General features: G+C 29.1%; 1 protein-coding gene across 1 annotated transcript in view; it reads right to left on the reverse strand.

Moving 5' to 3' along the window:
* The window catches only part of srfa (serum response factor a), a 47,748-nt gene that overhangs the window by 10,463 nt on the left and 12,495 nt on the right, over nt 1-24,790 (reverse strand). The window contains exons 2-5 of the mRNA XM_073844857.1: nt 23,644-23,910; nt 10,200-10,449; nt 2,190-2,291; nt 1,914-2,105 (exon numbers count right to left, since the gene is read on the reverse strand). Of these exons, the coding sequence (XP_073700958.1) occupies nt 1,914-2,105; nt 2,190-2,291; nt 10,200-10,449; nt 23,644-23,910 (811 nt within the window). The remainder of the gene's footprint in view (nt 1-1,913; nt 2,106-2,189; nt 2,292-10,199; nt 10,450-23,643; nt 23,911-24,790) is intronic.

A 24,790-nucleotide genomic window follows, 5' to 3' on the forward strand; every position in this document is an offset into this window, starting at 1 on the left:
ATACTAACAACTTGCTAATCACGCCAGAAACATGCTAACAACATGCTAATCATGATAAAAACATGCTAGTAACTTGTTAATCATACTAAAAATATGATAGCAACATACTAACTTGCCAATCATGCTAGAAACATGCTAGTAATTTGCTAAACATGCGATAGCAACATACTAGTAACTTGTTAATCATGTTAAAACATGCTAGCAACTTGCTAGTAACATGTTAATCATTCTAGAAGCAGATTAGCAACTTGCCAGTAACATGTTAATCATGCTAGAAGCAGATTAGCAACATGTTAGTAACTTGTTAATAATGTTAGAAACATGATAGAAACTAGCTAATCATGGTAGAAACAGGTTAGCAACATGCTAACAACTTGCTAATCATGCTTAAAAAAGGCTAACAACTTGTTAATCGTGCTAAAATATGATAGCGACATACTAACTTGCCAATCATGCTAGAAACATGCTAACAACTTGTCAATCATGCTAAAAACATGCTAGTAATTTGCTAAACATGCGATAACAACATACTAGTAACTTGTTAATCATGTTAAAAACATGCTAGCAACTTGCTAGTAACATGTTAATCATGCTAAAAGCAGATTAGCAACATGTTAGTAACTTGTTAATCATTTTAGAAACATGATAGAAATTAGCTAATCATGCTAGAAACAGGCTAGCAACATGCTAACAACTTGCTAATCATGCTTAAAAAAGGCTAGCAACTTGTTAATCATGCTAGAAACATGCTAACAACATGCTAATCATGATAAAAACATGCTAGTAACTTGTTAATCATACTAAAAATATGATAGCAACATACTAACTTGCCAATCATGCTAGAAACATGCTAGTAATTTGCTAAACATGCGATAGCAACATACTAGTAACTTGTTAATTATGTTAAAAACATGCTAGCAACTTGCTAGTACCATGTTAATCATTCTAGAAGCAGATTAGCAACATGTCAGTAACGTGTTAATCATGTTAGAAACATGACAGAAACTAGCTAATCATGCTAGAAACATGCTAATCATGATAAAAACATGCTAGTAACATGTTAATCATGCTAAAAGCAGATTAGCAACATGTCAGTAACTTGTTAATCATGTTAGAAACATGATAGAAACTAGCTAGTTACAGGCTAGAAACATGCTAACAACTTGCTAATCATGCTTAAAACAGGCTAGCAACTTGTTAATCATGCTAGAAACATGCTACAAATATGATAGCATGTTTCAAGCATAATTAACAAGTTAGTATGTTGCTAACAACATGCTAATCATGATAAAAACATGCTAGTAACTCGTTAATCATGCTAAAAATATTTTAGCAACATACTAACAACTTGCTAATCACGCCAGAAACATGCTAACAACATGCTAATCATGATAAAAACATGCTAGTAACTCGTTAATCATGCTAAAAATATTTTAGCAACATACTAACAACTTGCTAATCACGCCAGAAACAGGCTAGTAACTTGTTAATCACGCTAAAAATGACAAAAACATACTAGCAACTTTCTGATCATGCTAAAAACATGCTAGCAACTTGCTAGTAACATGTTAATCATGCTAAAAGCAGATTAGCAACATGTTCGTAGCAAGATTAACAAGGTACTAACATGCTATCGACTTGCTAATCATCTCTGGCAGACTGTATTGCCTTCAAAACATTCAAACTTTAAACTTCAGACTATTTCAGACTGAAAACAATCAAACCTAAAACTTTTTCAACTTTTCAAACTTTTTCAAATGTTCTGGTCTGGCTTTCTCAAGCCAACTTAAAGTTCGACTCAACAAACATTTTAATCTAGTAAGTTTCCGTGTTTTCAATGTTGTTTAAAGACTATCCATGCATCTTATAATTCAAAGTGAGACATAAACACACCGGGTGACAGTCAGACTGACCTGAGTCTTGGGCTTGTGTGTGGGACACGTGCATGGCGGTGGGTGCTTGTGGGAAGGTATTGAGCACAGTTAGACCCCCGTCGCCAAGGGTAGGGGTGGATGTAGCGTACATGACGTGTGCTCCAGGGTACATCATGTGACCTGCCACTGAAGAAGGCACTGAGGAAGTGACTATAGTAGCGGTGTGGCTCACTGTGGGAGAGACAGAAGAGATGTTTTACTGAAGGCACTGGTCAGAGGAGTGTCTGTGAGTGAGAAGGGTGATGCTGTGCGTACCAGTGGAGCTGGAGGAGGTCTGGATGATCTCTGGACTGCTGTCACTGCTTTGAGGACTGGGGTGAACCTGGATGGCCTGTAACTGTTGAGGCATTGCTCCCCCTAATGGTCAAACCACAGAAACATACTCACTGCACTTTATACTGGGAGCATTTACATGCAAAAATAAAATGATTAAAAATAATGCTTTAATACATCTAAGATAAAATATAAAAAAAGGTGAACTTTTCAAAATAACAAAAAAAAAAAAAAAAAAAATTAAAAAAGTTATCTTGCCAAACTTACTTAAATAAACACAAATAAGTTTGAAGTACTTGGATTACCCAAAACCAAAATTAAAAAAATTAGAATTTTTTAAAGCTAAACAGAACTATTTAAAAATTAAAATAAAAAAAACAAGCAAATAAACTAAAACTTATATTACAATAAAATTAAAACTGAAAATGTAAAAATAAAAACTAATTAAAATATAAATAAACACTGAATACATACATTAACCAATGCACACAATAAAACAAACTATTAAAAAATCCTTTTTGTTAATTTAAACAAATATGAAATTAAAATATTAAACTTCAAAACTTAAACTTAAACTAAAAAAACTAAACAATTAGAAATGTTTCTTTATAAACTAATTTAAGTTGCTAGAGTACGCAAATTAAATTAAAACTAAAATGAAAATAAAGCTACACAGATAACACACACACACACACACACACACACACACAAATCACTAAAACTAAAATAAAAATAAATTAAAGCTAAATAGAACTATTAAATAAAATTAAAACTACTAAAACTAACAAGCAAATAAAACTAAAACATGTATTATACTAAAATGAAAACTGAAAATAAAAACAAATAAAATATTGATAAACACTTAATGCATACATCAATCAATGCACACAATAAAACTAAAACTATTACAAATCATTTTCGTTAACTGAAAAACTAAAATTAAAAATGTTTTCTTGCTAAACTTGCTTAAATAAATACAAATAAGTTTGAAGTACTTGGATTACCAAATTCGAAATGTAAAAAATTACAGCTAAAAAAATAAATAAAAAAAATAAAAAAAATTAAAGCTAAATAGAACTATTAAATACAATAAAAACTACTACAAATAACAAGCCAATAAACTAATTTTATACTTAAATTAAAACTGAAAATTTAAAAATAAAAACAAATTAAAATATTAATAAACATTCAATACATACATGATCAATGCACACAATGTTAAACTTTAAAACTTTAGCAAAAAACTAAACAAAAATATGAAATGTTTCGTTGGCAAATTACATTAGTTTAAGCTAAAGTACTAAAATGAATGAAAAAAAATGAAAATAAACCTACACAAATTTACAAAAAATACACACACACAAAAAAAACTTTAACTAAAAAAAAAAAAATCAATATATAAAAATTAAACACATTTAACAAAAAAAATTAATACGTAAAGTGAACAATAAAAAAAAATAATTAAAGCTAAATAGAAATGTAAAAAAATAAAAGATGATAAAGAACAAAGTCACAAAAAACACACTAAAATAATAACTGAATAATAAATAAAAAAAGGTAAAAGGTTATTAATAAATATTTACTTAACTTAAACTAAACAAAAATTAACTAACTTAACTTCAATAAAACACACTTAAAATACGAATAAAATAAGTACTAAAAATACCACTAAATCTAAAACAATAATAATACAAATGATTATTATTATTTAATCTAATATAAAACGAACAAAAACTGAAATGAAAATAAAGCTAAACAGAAAAATAAAACAATAATAATAATAATAATAAAAATACAAATGACAAATACACAAACATCACTAAAACGAAGAAATAAAAACTGAATACATAAAAATGTAATTTAATAAATTCTTAAAATATTTTCTGAAAATAAATGAATAAATAATAAAAAGATAAATAAAAACAAATACACAAAAACCTTGCCTTGGAAAGTAGCTGAAATAAGTTAACACTTACTAGAAATATTAGAAATATTTTAATAAACAAAAGATAAAAAAAAAGGCAAAGTCAGTAAAACATACTAACATTTAAACCGAATAATAAACTGAAGAATAAAAGTTAAGCTATTAATATAATATTAGATGAAAACTTTACACTTACAAAAAAAATAAAAATAAAATTATGTTAGCTTTAAAGATGAATAAAATATGAAGTACTATAATTACGACTTAAAAAAAAAATGTTAGATTGTTTTGTATTGTTAATTCAATTGTTGATCATATTATGTCTGAGCAAAATGAAACCTTCTTGTTAACTCTTTATTTTCAAATAGTCACTGTTTTAGTGTTAGAGTAACACTAAATGTTTTGAAAAGGCATCCCTATGAGAAACAGATTTAGGAAAGCAGTAGCATGCAGATCCTCAAAGGCTGGTTTCCACGGTCCAGCAGGAGGGTTGAACACAGAGAGTGAAGCGCACTGACCTGAGAGCGAGACAGCGGCCGGCAGGCGGAAGAGCGTGGCCTGTGTGGCGGCCTGTGTGTGTGCGGGGACAGCGGTGGCGGCGGTGCTGCTGTTTTGCGTCTGCGGACACTGAATGGCCAGAGAGTGTGTCTGCAGCTGACTGAGAGGAATAGTGTGCGTGCCGGGAGGAAGAGAAGCGCCTGCGGGACACACAGCGACACCCTCAGCGAGCCAAGCGGAGCGGCACACGCAACAAACACGCGCCTCGTCAAGGCCTGCTCACTGCAAGAGCGCATGTTTGACGACACACGCACATCGGAAAATATCCTAGTAGGCATCGGAAAGGTTTGATAAGAGGATCAATGACAAATGAGACTGGTGTATAGGGCTGGGCGAAATGGCCTAAAAATAAAATCCCGAGCTTTTCACAAAAAAAGCCGATTTACGATTTAAATCGATTTTTTCCCCCTACTACTTTTAGCATGTAAAGAAACCCCAGCTTTTCCACAATATATATATGTGTGACCCTGGACCACAAAACCAGTCATAAGGTTAAATTTTACAAAACTGAGATGTATACATCATATGAAAGCTCAATAAATAAGCATTCTATTGATGTATGGTTTGTTAGGACAATATTTGGCCGAGATACAACTATTTGAAAATCTGGAATCTAAGGGTGCAAAAAAATCAAAATACTGAGAAAATCACCTTTAAAGTTGTCCAAATTAAGTTCTTAACAATGCATATTACTAATCAAAAATTACATTTTGATATGTTTACAGTAGGAATTTTACAAAAAATCTTCATGGAACATGATCTTTTTGGCATAAAAGAAAAATCAATAATTTTGACCCATGCAATGTATTTTTGGCTATTGCTACAAATATACCCCAGCGACTTAAGACTGGTTTTGTGGTCCAGGGTCACATAGATGGGCACACAGCGGTTAATTAGGCGCGCCATCATGTGGTGGGACAATATTGCCTCTTAATTATTCTGCCATTGGTTCAATTACAATGTATCTAATATTTTTATTTAAAAAAATCGCGATACCTCAATTTTATAATTTATGTTTTTTTTTGTTTGTTTTTTTTTTAACCGTTATACTACTTTCAATAAATGTGTACGGAAATGTCAAGTGGTGTACACATTACTAATTTTAAACACTTTAAGACATGTAAACATACCATGCAATTTAATTTCTATAATTTTATATAATATAATTTGCTATTTTTGTATTTATTATTAATGAATAAATAAATAAATAAATAACTTAAAGCACAAATGGTATCAAGTTTTTAAAATAATAAATAAACAAATAATGAAATATATATATATATATATATATATATATATTTTTTTTTTCTTTTTTTTTCTTACTTTGTCATTTTTGTTATCATTTGTATACATTATTAATAAATAAATAGCTTACTAGAAACAAATTGTATCAAGTTTTAAAAAACAAATATATTTTATATATAATAGCATTTATTAATAAATAACCTACTAATAAACTAATTTAATTCATACACATACACGCATATATAAATAAGGTGTGTGTATATTAATATACTTTATTTATTAGTATTGTATTTATTATTCAAACAAATTAAAATTCCTTATACACACTATGCATTTAATAAAAATGTTCTTATGCTTTTTATATTTTATTTATTAATTTTACTAGTATGTATGTATACACACACTTTTTTATTTTATATATTTTTTAGTTTACTTATTTTATTTCAAGTAACAATTGAAGTAATATTTTCAGTGGTTTTACTTTTTAAAGTTTCAGTTTTACTAAACAAATAAATGTATTTAAATAAATGTATTTGGTTATTCATTAATTAATAACAATTAAATAAATACTATTATATACAAAATAAATTATTTATAAACAAATAAATGTATTTGTTTAATTTATTTCTGACATTTTTTAACTCGAAAATAAATAAATAAGGTGTACATAATTGTCTTTTTAAATGCATTTAAAAAAGTAAATTAATTAATAATGTAATAAATACTATTATACAAAAAATTAATCATCATTTTTTTTTGTTTAAAAATTAATTTCTGACCTTTTTAATTCGTAAATAAATAAATAAGGTGTACAGAACTTTCTTTTTAAATGTTTTTAAAAAAGTACATAATTAATAAATTAAATAAATACACTACATACAAAAATTATTTATAAACAAATAAATGTATTTGTTTAATTTATTTCTGACATTCTTAACTCGAAAATAAATAAATAAGGTGTACATAATTGTCTTTTTAAATGCATTAAAGTAAATTAATTAATAATTTAATAAATACTATTAAATAAAAATAAATTATAATTTCTTATTTGTTTAAAAATTAATTGCTGACCTTTTTAATTTGTAAATAAATAAGGTGTACAGAACTGTCTTTTAAAATGTATTTAAAAAGTACATTAATTAATAAATTAAATAAATACTATTATATACAAAATAAATTTATAAACAAATAAATGTATTTGTTTAATTTATTTCTGACATTTTTAACTCAAAAATAAATAAATATGGTGTACATAATTGTTTTTTTAAATGCATTAAAAAAGTAAATTAATTAATAATTTAATAAATACTATTTAAAAAATAAATAAATTATAAATAAATACATTTTTTGTTTAAAAAAATAATTTCTGACATTAACTCAAAAATAATATACAAATAAGGTGTACCGAATATACTTTTAAAACGTTTTTTTAAGTTAATAAATAATAATTCAATAAATACCATTATATAAAAAAATTAATGAATTATAAACAAATCAATTTTTTTATTTGTTTAAAAATTATTTTGAAATTAATTCCAAAATAAAAAATAAGGTGTACATAATTTACTTTTTAAATGCATTTAAAAAAAGGTAAATTAGTTAATAATAATTTAATAATATAATTATATAAATGAATAAATAAATTATAAATAAATATTTTTTTATTTTTTTATTATTTTTTTTATTTTAAAATTAATTTGACATTAACTCCAAAATAAAAAAATTAATAAGGTGTACAGAATTGACTTTTTAAATATATTTAAAAAAAGTAAATTAATTAATAATAATTGAAGAAATACTATTATACAAGAAATACATTAATTATTAATAAATATATATATTTTTTAATTAATTTCTGACATTTAAAAAATAAATAAATAAGGAGTATATAATTGTCTTTTTAAATGCATTTTAAAAAGTAAATTAATTAATAATTTAATAAATACTATTATATAAAAATTAATTATAATTTCTTATTTGTTTAAAAATTAATTTCTGACCTTTTTAATTCGTAAATAAGGTGTACAGAACTGTCTTTTAAAATGTATTTAAAAAAGTACATTAATTAATAATAATTAAATAAATACTGTTATATACAAAAATTATTTATAAACAAATAAATGTATGTTTAATTTATTTGACATTTTTAACTCAGAAATAAATAAGGTGTACACAATTGTTTTTTAAATGCATTAAAAAAGTAAATTAATTAATAATTTAATAAATACTATTTAAAAAATAAATAAATTATACATAAATACATTTTTTTGTTTAAAAAAGAATTTGACATTTTTAACTCAAAAATAAAATACAAATAAGGTGTACAGAATATACTTTTAAAACGTATTTTTTTAAGTTAATAAATAATAATTGAATAAATACCATTATATAAACAAATAAATGAATTATAAACAAATCCTAAAAAGGTAAATAATAATTTAATAAATATGATTATATAAATGAATTAATAAATTATAAATAAATATTTTTTTATTTGTTTAAAAATTAATTTGACATTTTTAACTCCAAAATAAAAAAATTAATAAGGTGTACAGAATTGACTTTTTAAATATATTTAAAAAAAGTAAATTAATTAATAATAATTGAATAAATACTATTATATAAGAAATACATTAATTATTAATAAATATTTTTTTATTTGTTTAAAAATTAATTTCTGACATTTAAAAAATAAATAAGGTGTACAGAATTTCCTTTTAAAATGTATTTTTTAAAGTAACTAATTAATAATTTAATAAATACTATTATATAAAAAAAAAATACAGAAATTTTAAATAAATTTATTTCTGACATTTTTAACACGAAAATTAATTAAAAAAATAGGGTGTCCAGAATTGACTTTTAAAATGTATATATATATATATATATATATATGTATATGTATACATATATATATATATATATATATATGTGTATATATATATATATATATATATATATATATATATATATATATATATTAGGGGTGGGCATAGATTAATTTTTTTAATCTAGATTAATCTAGATTAAATCTTGGAATTAATCTAGATTAATCTAGATTAAAATGGCTAATTTGAATTCTGCTGAAGGCATTCAGAATATGTGTGCTACCCAAATAATGACTAAAAGTAAGTCTTTGAGAATGGATCATAAAGCTCATAAAGCTGTTCTATGATAATTTGTTGATGAAAATAAATTATGTTCAATTAGATGTACTTGTGTTTACTAACTAACTAACAATGAAATTATTTTTTCTACCTATTAGATTGTGTGTGTTTTTAACGTCAACATCTACCCAACCCATTACATGTTACACCGTACTTTTATTTTGACAGGTTGCCATGAAGTTTCTGTGTCATACAGTATGATATGATGCTAGTTTTCTCAAATGAAACGGTAAAAGTGACACTCATAGCAGTTTGGGAGATTGAGTTTACTTGTTCATGTGAGATGAAAATGCCAAAAATTACCGGGAGCGTCACGTGTGTTTCAGAATGCGTGTAGTAAAAGCTCGTCTCCGCCATGCATACATACAGCTAGGCAAACGGAACATATCAGATTCATATTAAAACGGTCTTTTTGCATTTCAGTTTTCACATACACTAGTCCATATCGCGATTTGAATTAAGTGACAGAGCAACATTTGATTTAGGAATCCAAAAAACTACGAATTTACGTGGCATTTCGCGCTATAGTAGATTCTGTTTTCATGAATGGAGGACGACGCGATCCTGTCTGTGTTTTGGTGGAGGAGACTTAAACGCGTGACCATATTCGGTATACATCCGCGTTAAACTATCAAGGTGAAAGTCATCATAGCTTGCGTAGTTTAGACCCAGCTCCTAACCCAAATTTGAGAATAGATTAACGGCGATATTTTTTTTATCGCACGATAAGAGTTTCGCGTTAACGCAGCACGTTAACGCCGATAACGGCCCACCACTAATATATATATATATATATATATATATATAAAAAAAGTCCTATGCAAAGTGAATTTAATAAGTTTCTCTCTGATTCGAGTTGTGCGTTTCATCGCTCTTGCTGTGAATAGGCCTTTACAGAGACGAATCAGTTGAAAGCAGAATTCAAAGTGTGCAAACATGCAAGCAAGCAAATAAGTTCATGTGTATTAAAACACAAAGTCACAGAAGTCATGCAGGCTGATGCAGTGCATCATGCAAAACCCCTCTGGAAAATCAACTCAATCTGTGTAAGTGAGAACAATCTCATGCAACAAATGGATGAATGAAGAGGATGCTCACCAGGCATGAGCGTGAATCCGCCGGGCAGCTGCATGACGCCTGCGGGAGAGCTCTTGAGCACCGTGCCGTTTGCACTGGAGACGCTCTGAGCGTTCATCCCCACGGGCCAGCAGGTGGTGCTGGAGAGCGACGGCCCGCTGCTCTGAGTGTGCATGGACACCGAGGAGGAGGAGGGAGAGGAAGAGGCTGACGACTGTGTGGTGATGCTGTTGGTGCTGGTGGCAGCAGTATATGTCGGCTTCATCATTTCCTGAGCAAGATGGAAATAAAAACCACGTGTTAACATGAGTTCATTTATCGGTTCACATGAATTAACAAATGGAAAACACTTCTAAAGCTGTTATTTATCTTAGTTCATGGCCCTGGAAGATTAACCAATACAGGTTAAAATTAAAAGCAAGATTAAACATACAAAAAAGTTGTATCGTTAAGGAAAGGAAAGGAAAGGGGGTGAGTGAGGCCAAGTATGGTGACCCATACAAGGAATTTGTGCTCTGCATTTAACCCATCCAAGTGCACACACACAGTAGTGAACACACACACACCGTGAACACACACCCGGAGCAGTGGGCAGCCATTGCTGCGGCGCCCGGGGAGCAGTTGGGGGATCGGTGCCTTGCTCAAGGGACTCACCTCAGTCGTGGTATTGAGGGTGGATATTACAACAATGAACATTTGTACCAAAAGAGCATAAATTCAGGCAGATTATCAATATTCAACTGCATAGACATGCTCAAACTGCCATTTGTAGCAAATAAATAATAATAACTATTTTATCATTATTAAAATTTTATTTGTTTTACTTATTTATATGCTGTTTATTATAGCTTTATCAATTTTCTATGATTTTTAGTTAATAAAATTAAAGTCCTATAACAAACAATACGCACTAAATATTTATTATTATACTTTGTTTGATTTGTTACTAATTAATTAAAAAAAAATCTAATAATGAACAATTGAATAAATAAATATAAATTTTATCATCATTATTAATAGTTTATTCTTTGTATTTATTATTTACATGCTGTTTATTATAGCTTTATTATTTTTCTATGAATTTGTTAATAAAATTAAAGTCCTATAATAAACAATACACACTAAATATTTATAATTATTCTTTGTTTGATTTATTTTACTAATTAAAAAATTAAATAAACAATTAAAAAACATAATATATAAATATATATATATATATATATATAAATAAAATTGTAAATTATTATATTTATTATTTATTGCTTTGTTTCATTTACATTTGTTTATTTGGTTCCTAAATTTTTGTATCAATTTAAAAAATCAAATTAACAAACTAACGAATAAATACAATATATACAAAAAAATAAGCGTATGACAATCGCTGTAAATATGTTTATTTATAGTTCATAATCCTTCATAAATATTTTTGTTTATTTCTTTTATTATAATTAATATTTTTCAATTTACTGTTTATTATAGCTTTATTTTTCTATAAATATAAAGTCCTATAATAAACGATACACATTTAATGCTTATTATTCATTGTTTGATTTATTATACTTATTAATTAAAAAATAAAATCAAATAATGAACTGATTAAATGTGTGTGGGGCATTTGTTGTAAATAAATATTTGTTTATTTATTTATTTATTTAGATATTTATAATTATTCACTGTTGGTTTCTTTATTTTATTTACTTGTATTTATTAATTGTTAAATATTGATTGATTTATTATTTTCTGTTAATGATAATTATTTACATTTAAATCAAACAATAAATTATACAAATGAAATACACATAAATATAAATATATATATATATATATATATATATATATATATATATATATATATATATATTTTTTTTTTTTTTTTTTTTTTGTCGTATTCATTTATTTTTATTTATGCATTTTTTTCTATTCATTGCGTAAAAAATATAATCAAATAAACAAATAATTAACAAAACCAAATACATACAAAATGTGTGTGCATGGCATTTTTGTTGTAATTAAATATTTGTTTAATTTTCATTTTTATTAATTGTTTGTTATTGATTTATTAATTAATTCACTTCATTTAGTCTAATTTCTATTCATTTTAATTAATTCAAACAAACTATATTATTAATTCAGTAATAAACATTAAATAAATCAGTAAGACTGATTTATGTATTGTTTGTTACCGATTTATTCATTAATTTTCTGTTAACTTTAATTTAAAAAGCAATGCATAAAGAGCAAATATAAAATAAACAAAATGTGCATGTGACATTTGTTTTAAATAAACAGTAATATTTGTATTATTTAATTATTATTTGTTTATTGCTTTGTTTTATTTACTTTTATTGATTATTATTGAATCAAAAAAAAAAATCCTAAAATAAATAAAAACAAACAAGTAAATAAAATATATACAAAAATTGCTGTAAATATTTATTTGTTTATTTATAATCATTCACTGTTTATTGATTTAAGATATTTTTATTTACTGTTTGTTTATTAATGATATATTGATAATCCAGTCAACTAAACACTTTCTCATTTCATGATCTGGAATGTATTTATTTGAAACCCAAGGGACACAAACCAAAAGATAAGATGATTTATAACAAATGAACACCAGATTTATAATAGAGACAAAAACAGATGCAACTTTCTTTAAAGGAACAAAATCAGCTGCTCTATTTGGAGGACACGTTTTCAGATGAACATTCAAAACAAGCATTTATCGTAACATTGACTCCAGTGTGTTTTCCTGTGGTGGTTCGAGGCTGATTGATTGCGGCAGAGTCTGTGGCAAACAACTGCGTGTGATAAAGGCAATTGTGTCATGACCATCCCAAGAACAGCAGCTGCCTTCACAGGAAAACAGGTGTCCACACAGCGAGAGAGCCACGCTATTTCAGGCCGCTCTCGGCAAAAACTACAACACAAGGACGACGGATACGACGGTGGATCTCTGCTCTCCTTCACAACAAGGGACCAATACAACAAGGACTGCAACTAAAACACTCACTGTTTAGCTCAACTGCGCTTGGTTGAGAAATCAGAATAAATCTATTAATTAGGGTTTTAAAAACATATTTTTTAGACATTCTTCTGCTCACAAGAGCGGTATTTATTTGATCAAAAATACAGTAAAAACAGAAAAATAGTAAAATATTATTACAATTTAATATAAATGTTCTCTGTGTAAACATATTTTAAAAAGTAATTTATTTCTGTGATCAAAGCTACATTTTCAGTATCATTACTCCAGTCTTCAGTGTCACATGATGCTTTAGAAATCATAAATATCTATCAATATTGAAAACAAAGGTTGTATTGCTTAGTATTTTTTTGTGGGCACTGAGAACAAGAACAGCATTTATTTAAAACTAAAAATTGTAACATTAGAAACATTTTTTACTTTCACTTTTGGTTTTAGACAATTGAATAATTTAAAATTAAACGCTAACCCTAAACTTTTACAAACTCCAGGAAAACAAGATTTTTGGGAAAACAATTATGGTTTAAGAAATAAATATTTAAAATAAGTTGCTACACTATAATCTAAAAAAGGTTTTAAGGATGTTTTGTTTATTTTATATTTATTTACATACATTTTATTTACCTCTATTATGACAAAACCTCAGAACGCAGATGGCAAAACAGTCAGAATATTACATATCATCTGTAAATTTACTGTTTATTTATAATGATTCATTATGTATTGTTTATTTTTTATTTGATCATATTTTTCTAATCATTTTAATTAATAAAATTTTAAATAACAAAAATAAACCAAGTATTTACAAAATACGTGTGTATGGCAATAGTTTTAAATAAATTGCATTGTATTATTGTTTATTTATCTTTTTATATTGTTTATTGGTTTATTTTATTTATTTTGTACTAACTAATTTATGTATTAATCCTAACCATAACCTTTTCAATTCTAGTGCAAAAAGACTTCGGACTTAGGAAATAAATATGAAAAAGAAAAAGTTGTAAATAATGGGAAAAATTTTTGAAAAATAAGGTTTTAAGGATGTTTAGTAGTTATATATTTATTTATAGACATTATCTATTATAGATTATATATTCATCATGGATTCATTTTACGTATTTTTATTAGTACTTTTCTATTAATTTTAATTAATTATATTTTAAATAAAAAATAAACAAATAATGAACAAATAAATAAAATATATAATTTTCACAAAAAGTGTGCATGTGGCATTTGTTGTAAATAAATATTATTTATTGCTTAGTTATAATAATTCATTGCTTATTGGTTTATTAATCTATAATGAAAAAAAATAATTTAAAAAAATGCTAACCCTGAACTTTTAAACTCTACTGCAACAAGACTTTGGCAAAACAAATATGTGCTAAGAAATAAATATATATCAAAAACAAGTTGTTACACTATAATCTTAAAAATAGGGCTTTAAGGGTTTTAATTTTATTTATTTACATCTATTATAGCAGAATGCAGATGACAGTAAATATATGTCAGAATGTTAATTTTCATTTGTAAATGTACTGTTTATTTATAATTATTAATTATTTATGAATTTATTTATTTCTATTTATTAATTGTTTATTATAGATTTAATCATTTTATTATTATTAATTACATTTTAAATAAAAAAAAACAATAAATAAATAAAACATATACAATTTCGTAATTATTCATTGCTTATTGGTTTATTCTATTTTATTTTAGAAGTAAAATGAAATACTAACCCTAAACTTTTAAATTCTATTGTTTGAAAACTTTGAAAAAACAAACAAACAAAAAAACAACAAAAAAAGCAAATGCGTATTAGGAAATAAATATGTATTAACAAGTTGTTGTTTATTGTTTATTTATAATTACCGGTAATCATTATTTATAGATTCACTTCATTTATTTTTAACTATTAATTGTTTATTATTGATTGAATCAATTTTAATTCAATTTCAAAACAAATAAATAAACAAATATATACAAAATATGATGTGTGGGGCAAATAAATAAAATAAATAAATACTTGTTTATTTATACTTATTGTTTTTCGGTTTATTTAATTTATTTTTTCATTAAAATACAATAATAAACTATATCTATCTATCTCAAAACTTGATGATGACATTAAATAAATTTGTCAATGTTAGATTTCATTTGTAAATGTATTGTTTATTTATAATACTTATTTATCAATTTATTTAACGTTTATTAGAGATTCATTTTCTATTTATTTTAATTAAGCAAATTTTAAATAAAAAACAAACATGAGAAAATAATGAACAAATAAAACGTGTGTGTATGGCATTTGTGGTAAATAAATATTATTTATAGCTTTTTTATGTAATTATTCATTGTTTATTTCCTAATACATATTTTCCAGAAGTCTTCTTGCACTACAGTTCAAAAGTTTAGTTAGTATTTTATTTTATTAAAAAAAAAATAAACAAACCAATAATACATATTAAAAACAAGTTGTTACACAAGAATTTAAAAAAAATAGGTATTTATTTACAGACATTATATCTATGACAAAACTTTAGACTGAAGATGATGCTAAGTTTTTATTTATAATTATTTATTTTTTACTTATTGTTTATCATAGATTTATTCATTTTCTATTCATTTTAATTCATTATTTAAATAAACAAGAAATAATGAACAAATAAAATATGTACAAAACGTGTGTGTGGGTGGCATTTGTTGTAAAAAAAAAAAAATAAAATAAAATAATAATAATAATAATAATAATAATTGTTTAAAGGTTTGTTTTATTTATTTAGTTATTTTTTAAATAAAATAAAATACTAACCCTAAACTTATAATCTCTAGCTTGACATATTAAAAGCAAGTTGTTACACTATAATCTAAAAAAAATTTGTATAAAATAATAATAATAATAATCATCTATTATATCTATTACATCTTATATCTATCTAGTGCAAACACTTCAAGGGACAGTCCACCCAAATAATGAAATGTCTGTTTTCATTTACTCACCCTCAAGTTGTTCCAAAACCTGTAGGAGTTTCTTTCTTCTGTGAACACATTATTTTGAAGAATGTTTGGTAACCAAGCAGTTGACGGTAGCCATTGGCTTTTAGGTATTTTCGATCCTTACACTGATAGTCAACGGCTACCGTCAACTGTTTGTTAACCAAACATTTTTCAAAACACCATCTTTTACGTTCCACAGAAGAAAGAAACCCACAAGGTTTGCCAGAACTTTCATTTTTGAGTGAACTATCCCTTTAAGAGTGGTACTACAGGTTTCATTTTAGAACCAAATTGCAGGGACTTTTGACATATTTAGCCTCTGTAACCAAAAACCAATCCGTGTCATAAAGCCCTTGAGCATTTGTGAGCCATCAAACTTGGAAGGACTAGCAAAACACAGACTATATGATGAGCTTGTCATCAGCTCAACAACATGAGGATCTGCTTTTGAAAGCGACTTCTTAAACAGAGATTCGGGTTTCTAATTTTTGCACGCTCACTCACTACTTGCCCTAAATCAGCAGGGAAAAGGGGGGGATATGTCATCCAAATTTGAAAACAGCTGCAGCTTATACGGAATGTGATCAGCCATGAGCCAAGAAAGTGTACTGGGAAAACCAGACTATATATGGACATGCAGACAGCATCTAATCCTTATCAATGAGAGCTGGACATCGTGAAAAACACACGCTTGCCATGCATCGGGGTGACGCAAACCTTCTTAAATGTTGGCAAATCTGGTTTTCTCAGGACATATGCTGATAGTCAAACTAGGGTTTGGGGGGAAAGTCGAGCATGATTTCTTTCGGTGTTAAAATGCTATTGTAGTTTGGAAAACAGAGGACCTGCAAAGGTCAGGAAAATCAGGAATAGGAGTAACCCTTCACTTAAATGATGGATTCGCATTTAGATGTGCAAAATATTCGACTAATCCGTTAGCCAACTACTCTTATAAGACTATTCTAGTCAAACCAGCTAGATTAATGAGGTGAAGTACTGAGTTTATCTAGATTTTCTATTCTCTCTCAGGTTTCAACTTTACGTAGCTTTCAAAACTTGTTGTGCTCCAACCAACTATTGGGACCACAAAAATGCACCCTAAGCGAGCATCCCTAATAAAAAGCATTTGGTTTGTATTATTTGTTGGGTCGTGTATTCAGAAAATGTTTAAAACGATGCATCAAATGAACTAGTTTCAATGTTTTTCTACCAAACTGTCAACCAACACGTCTCAAAACCTGTTGTGGTCCAAACAATTGCAAACACCCCAAAAGAAAACCGTCTTGTCTGTGACGTGTTGCACCACAAATCCTCAATGTTACTATGTAAATTATATGAACAAGTTTCATCAATTTTCAACTAGGGATGTAATTTCTTATCAAGATTAGAGTGACCAAAATTATCACTGTATTGCACCAAACAAATGCAAAAACCTAAAAGAAAAATGTCTTGTCTGTGATACGTTGCGCTGCAAATCTTGAACATTATTATTTAAATTAAATGAACAAGTTTCATCAATTTTCAACTAGGGATGTCATTTCTTATGATTAGAGTGACCAAAATGATCACTGTATTGCTCCAAACAATTGCAAAAATGTCTTGTCTGTGATGTGTTGCGCCACAAATCCTGAATGTTATTATTATAACAAAAATTGTTGTGCTCCAACCAACTATTGTGACCACAAAAATGCTTCCAAAGTGAGCATCTAGGGCTGGGCGATATGGCTGAAAACTATATCACGATATCAGTGTTTCATATCGGTCGATATCGATAATTATTGATATTTTTATGCCATTTAAAATAAGGACCAGGAGAAAAATATATTACATTCAAACATTTTTATTTTAAACTTAACCTGCCTCTGATCATAATCCCCTCACAGCACAGTTATTAAGACAGAAATGTCAACAACCATGGAAAACTCAAATAATTAAAATGTAAACATAAGTCTAAAGTCACAATTTCATTGTCGATGAAGTGAATGGTCAAGCTAATGTATGGCCCAGAAGTACGGCTTGACCACAGGTCAGAGGTTGTTGCAAAGTACTTGGCTGATAATATTTATTTCTGCACAGATTGCTGGTTGCCAGTAGCCAACGTTACATCTTTCCCGGTACTTTAGCCTACTTTGTGTAATAACGAAAACATTTATTTCAGTGAAAAAATAAGTCCAAAACTTTCAACATTTTGAACAATAGGGCCCTACAATCTTTTGCTTTTTTCAGAAATTATCGTTTTATTTTTTTCTGATAATCAAATGAAAGAAAAATCACTGATTTATTTTTAAAAATAAAGATAATCGGAGCTTTACTGTTAAAATTAATACATAGGAGAAAAATTATATACAGTTATAAAAAGGTTTAATAATAATAGTATTTTCTCAACAATTAAGTGGTGACTCTTTTTATTTTATTTTTTATCATATATATTGTTTTATGTAAATTATTTAAATGTGAAAATATAAACACCTACATTATACTGTACAGTAATACAAGACTAATATTGTTCTGTTACATGTTAAACCGTACTTTTATTTTGACAGGTTGCCGTGAAGTTTCAGTGTGTAATACAGTATGAATGACGATAGTTTCACTAATGAAACGGTAAAATTGACAAAAAGTGACACTCACAGCAGCTTTGGAGATGTATTTATTGGAGTTTGTCTGTTCAGTGTTCATGTGAGATGCAAAGGCCAAAAATTAGCGCGAGCGTCACGTGTGCAGTATGCGTGTAGTGAAAATGAAACGCGTCTCCTCCATTCATACATATAGAGGCAAACGGAACATGCAGGATTCATATTGAAACGGTCTTTTTGCATTTCAGTTTTCACAGACACTAGTCCATATCGCGATCTGAATTAATTAACAGATCAACTTTTGATTTATTGATCCAAAAATCGACGAATTCCGCGGCATTCCGCCCTATAGTAAAGTCCGGTTTTATTAATGGAGTCCGCGTCTGTGAGGAGACATTGTAAACGCGCGATCATGTAGAGACAGAAATCACATGCCGTCGTGTAAATAAGATTAATAACATAAGGCTATTTAGTTTGTTTAATACAACAACATGGGCCTGTTCTGTAGGAAAGATTAACCTTTACTTCTATTGTGATCTGGCGCTATATAGAAAATAAAATTAACTGAACGTTAAAGGGGGGCTGGGCGGCCGACGAAGAATACAAAATATCGAACGTTTTATCGAACATATTTTTTATTGATATCGATCTCTTGTCTATCGCGATATATATCGTTATCGTTTTATCGCCCAGCCCTATGAGCATCCCTAATAAAACGCATTTGGTTTGTATTATTTGTTGTGCCGTGTATCCAGAATATGTTTAAAATGATGCATCAAATGAACAAGTTTCAATGTTTTCTGCCAAACTGTCAACCAACACGTCTCAAAACCTGTTGCGCTCCAAACAATTGCAAACACCCCAGAAGAAAAACGTCTTGTCTGTGATATGTTGCGCCATAAATCCTGAATGTTTTTAACATGATATAATGAACAAATTAACCTAAGTGAGCACCCCTAATAAAAAGCTTTTAGTTTACATTGTTTGTTGCACTGTATATCCATTTTAAGATGACGTATCAAATGGACAGTTAAATTTGAACTTTTCTACCAACTTTAAGCTCTATTTAAGGGACTATTTTGTGTGCTTTTAACATAATGCATTAACTCAACAAGTTTCAAAGCTTTTTTTTAAAACCAAATTTCTACCAACTTTAAAAACATGAAAACACCCTAAAAGAAAAACGTCTAGTCCACACATGCATCCTGAATGTTAAGATGATTCATCAAATGAACAAGTTTTACCTTTAACCACATTTTCTACCAACTTTCAAAACATCTCAAAACCTGTTGTGGTCCAGCCAACTATTGTGATCACAAGAATGCGTCCGAAGTGAGCACCCCTGATAGAAAGTGTTTGGTCCACATTATTTGTTGCGCCACATATATAGAACATCTTAAGATTATATATTAAATTAAAAATTAAGTTTCATCTTTTCTATCAACTTAGTTAAACTAAATTTGAAACCCGTTGGGCTCCATCCAGCTACTGTAAACACAAGAATGCAATTTGTTGCATGGCACATCCTTAGTATTTTTAAGATGTTCTATCAAGTCTACAAATTTCAATGTTTTTTTTTCTACCAAAATTTACCCCAAAAAAAAAAAAAAAAGTGTAGTTTGCATAAAGTTGTGTCATGCATCCTGAACCTTAAGATCTCAAACTAACAAGTTTCAACGTTTTAACCAAATTTTGTACTCAACTTTCAAAACATCTTAAAACCTATTTGAATCCTAAACACAAAAGTGAGCACCCCTAATGAAAAAAGTTTAGTTGGCACTATTTGTTGCATGTGCATCGTGAACATTTTTAATATAATGTATCAACTAAACAAGTTTACAGTTTTCTACCAACTTAAAGTTTAAAAACAAGATAAACGACCCTAAAGAAGAGGACCATACATCCTGAAAGTTTGTTTAAATTATGTAACAAGTTACCAAGTTTCAATTTTTTTCTACCATGGCAAACTTTCAAAAAGTATCTTGAGACCTTTGTGAACAAAAGAATGCAACCTACATGAAAATGTTAAAGTAGTAGTTCACTTTCAGAACAAAAATTCACAGATAATGTACTCACCCCTTGTCATCCAAGATGTTCATGTCTTTCTTCAGTCGAAAAGAAATGACGTTTTTTGGAGGAAAGCATTTGAGGATTTTTCTCCATATAATGAACTTATAAAATGCCGTTTAAATGCAGCTTCAAAGGGCTCTAAATGATCCCAGCCAAGGAAGAAGGGTCTTATCTAGAGGTCGACCGATGTATCGGTTTTGCCGATTAATCGGCACCGATAGTTGATTGGCCGAACTATCGGTTATCGGCAAAAATCCTTGCCGATAGTTTTTCTGGGTTGCGTTCTTTGCTGAAGCGGCTCACGCTCTGCTGTCATGGAGTATGAGAGATTAAGCCCTAGACCAATGTTTAATGCCAGGATTGTTACCATATATTTGTATTGATTTATATCCAGCTGTTCATATTCTTAGCCAGCAAAGTTGCAGGTGTAAAGACATGAGAAAGCAAACTGTTCATTCAGCCGACAAAATCAGTCACAGCGCGCCATAGTTTTACATTACACATCTTTCCTACATCGTTCATAAAGACTTGACCCTGTGCTGGAAAATTGAGTATTGTGCATTTAAGCAAACTATTTGTATTTCTGTAGCTCTAATTAAGTCTGTATGCTTAATACAGAGCTATAATTTATGTTTTAGCCTTTTCTTCAGGCCGTTAAAGCATGGTGAGTTTGCATCTTGTTACGCACTTTATTTCACAATGCCATTTTCCTGTTCCTATTTGATTTTAATAACTGATCAACAAAAATATCTATTAAAAATGAAGATAAAAATAATACAAAACGAAATTCGTTAAAGATGGGATTTTCCACAAATAAAAACGTACGAAGTTGTCAAAAATTGTGTCTGACCCTCTCCAATTCTCCTGGCGTATTGCCGTCCAATTCATACCACGTCCTTTATGACATTTACAAATTACACAAACTTCTTTCGTAATTAACATATTAAACTGAAACAAAACAAAACAAAAACAAATAATATTTTAACATAAATGTAAAACAGAAAAGAAATTGTTTCTGAATATAGCTGCAATATAGATCGCACTTTCTCTTTCCGTTTCATGCTTAACCTAACCTTTGCCGCTTTTTTGATCATTCTTGAAGTAAACATTTGCCCGTTTGGTGATTAAATAAACTGTTTTAGATTTATGCTTGAACTAAACAACGCGTCCTGTGTGTGTGATACCTGCAAGTTGTCCGCGCAACACAGCGCTGCACTTTTGTTCGGTTTCATTAAAGGGTGGGTGAAAAATAGATTCTCCGACGCAATCCTCTCTTCAATGAGCGTGTGTTTTTCCCGCATATGGCACGCGTGCGCGCCAGAAACGCGGCTGGCTTCATTGCACAGAATTTCCACAGTGAGCTAAGTGTGTATTGTTTGACAGTGTGAGCTATCAATCGCAGTTTTTGACTTTACATGTGCCTTCATTTCTGCCGTTTATAATGCAGTACTTAGATGCACTGACAGACTTTCAATTGCTCTTTGTGTTTGTCCGTCCTAAAAAGCTTGATTGCAGATGCAGTTAAATGCACTTGGATTTTCAAATACTTTTATACGAAACTGATGTACACACAGTCAGTTATGTTTTCAGAGCAGGACAAAACATCTGATACATCGAAATAGATCTGTGCATTCGTTTGAATGCAGCCTGTTAAAGCCGCCTCTGTCTGATCTCATCAGTAATAATCAAACGAAAAAGAAAAAAACTATTTCTGTAAACTTGCCGACACTTAAAGAACACTAATTTTAAATAAGTAATTATTTTAAAAAGCAGCCTGCTTATATAATAAAAAAATGTTAAAATTTAAAGATTCCCACCCCTTTACAATGAGCCCATTTGTAACATCAACTAAGATTGATGAAAGCTGTAGAATAGAAGCGTTGTTCCTTGTTAGAGTGTTAATTTCAACATTTACTGATATATTGTTAAATTTCGAAGTTCATTTTGTTAACATTAATGAACTATGAAATAACTTTAATGATCAATTTATAATTAATATTAATATTTTTATTCATTTACAAAGTATGGTTTAGTATTCATTTTTTTAAATAGTAGAGCACTATTTTAGTTGGCCTTCAATATCCATTTTCAAAAACTATCGGTTAATTAATCGGTATCGGCCAGCGTGGTCCAACCTAACTATCGGTATCGGTAAAAACCAATATCGGTCGACCTCTAGTCTTATCCATCGAAACAATTGGTTATTTTCTAAAGACTCTTACAATTTATATATTTTTTTTAACTCTACACAGAGTACACACAGAGCTAGATAAGATAAGTATTTGAGGTCTTTTTTTTTTTTTTTTTTTTTTTAGAAAATAAGCGATCGTTTTGCTAGATAAGACTCTTCTTTTCTCACCTGGGATTGTTTAGAGCCATTTGAAGCTACATTTTGGAAGTTCAAACTTGGGGGCACCATAGAAGTCCATTATATGGAGGGAAATCCTGTTTTCCTCAAAAAAGTATTTCCTTATGACTGAAGAAAGAAAGACATGAACATCTTGGATGACAATGGGGTGAGAACATTATCTGTGAATTTGCAATCTGTAAATAATGCATATTTTTATGCTACACCTTCTAAAAGCGTACAATTAATTATCAAATTAACAAGTTTCAACGGTTTTCTACCTTCTTTCAAAACCTGAGACCTGCTGCACTCCATCCTCTCTTGCTATCGTAAACACAAAACTGCATCCTTAGTGAACTCCCCTTAAGAAATACATCTGGTCTATGTCTTGTGAACAACAAAACCCTAAACTACCACCAATATAAACAGCTTACTCGTGACCATCCAGTCATCGACTGAAAACATATAGCAGAAATGACGTACCTTTGGCTCTGTGAGACCATCAGCCTCTGAGACCTGGTAGGTGAGGTCCGTCTCTTCGAATCCCGTGGCGCTCATCCGTTGGTCTGTTGAGGGATCCGTGCGGGGTGGAGAATCAGGAGAATTTAGGCAGGTCTGGATGAGGGCTTTACCCGTTTCACTGGTGATCATGGGCTGAAGTTTCCTTGTGGCAAACGTGTAGACGTGGCCCGTCTCGCTGGCCACCAGAAGCAAAACTTGCGTCCCCGTCAAGGTGGATAGTTCATAAGCCTGGAAACATTGAAATGAATAGAAGCAAGCAAGATAATGATAAGATCTTCAGCACTAGAATGACATTTCCTTGACCAGAAAACACTGATTGAATTGGCCAACCATGGCAAACATCTGGGAATTATCACAATTGTTGCATGGTTGAAAACCACATGGCTTGATCTTTATCCCTCAAAATATAATAAGGTAACAAAATTGAAAAAAGGATGCTAGTAGATCAAGCGAAAGAGATTAAAGAACTGATAAGAACTGCAACTAACTTAAACTAAGCTATGGATACCAGAGAAGGCCGTCACATGTTCCTGAAGGTCACCTGTGGCCTACTGCAGGTTGTCATTACACCCTCCATGCCCGACTTCTGCAACTAGGCCGGTTCTTAAGATATGCAAATGTATTAACAATGTCTAGTGCTGCGGTAACCTGATCGGGCATCAGGGCTATTTCTGCTGAGACAGGAATGAATGACAATTGAGCGAGCAATGACAAATGAGTCAGAACAGATGTGGAAACTACCTTCAACTGAAAGCCTGTCAGAAGTGTTGGCGAATGCAGACGTGGTTTTGACCAAGCTGAAAAGGGCTCATAAGTGGGAGGTTTCTAATTAGTTTGCGAGTGAGTGTGTATGTTGTTAAGGTCTCTATAGTGGCATGATGTAAACACAACAGTAAACTAGTATCAACATAGTGGTATATAACCGGTAACAGCAAAGTAGTAAATAGCACTATTCTGTTAACTATAGTTTAACAACAGCAGTGGTGTAGTACTAGTATCAACGCAGTGACATGGCACTACCATCCTTGTACTACTAGTATGAGTACAGTATAGCAGTATGGCACTCGTTATAAGGTTAAGGTTATAATGATATCAGTATTGGTATACT

Source organism: Garra rufa, chromosome 7 (genome assembly GCF_049309525.1).
Source record: "Garra rufa chromosome 7, GarRuf1.0, whole genome shotgun sequence".
Lineage (NCBI taxonomy): Eukaryota > Metazoa > Chordata > Actinopteri > Cypriniformes > Cyprinidae > Garra > Garra rufa.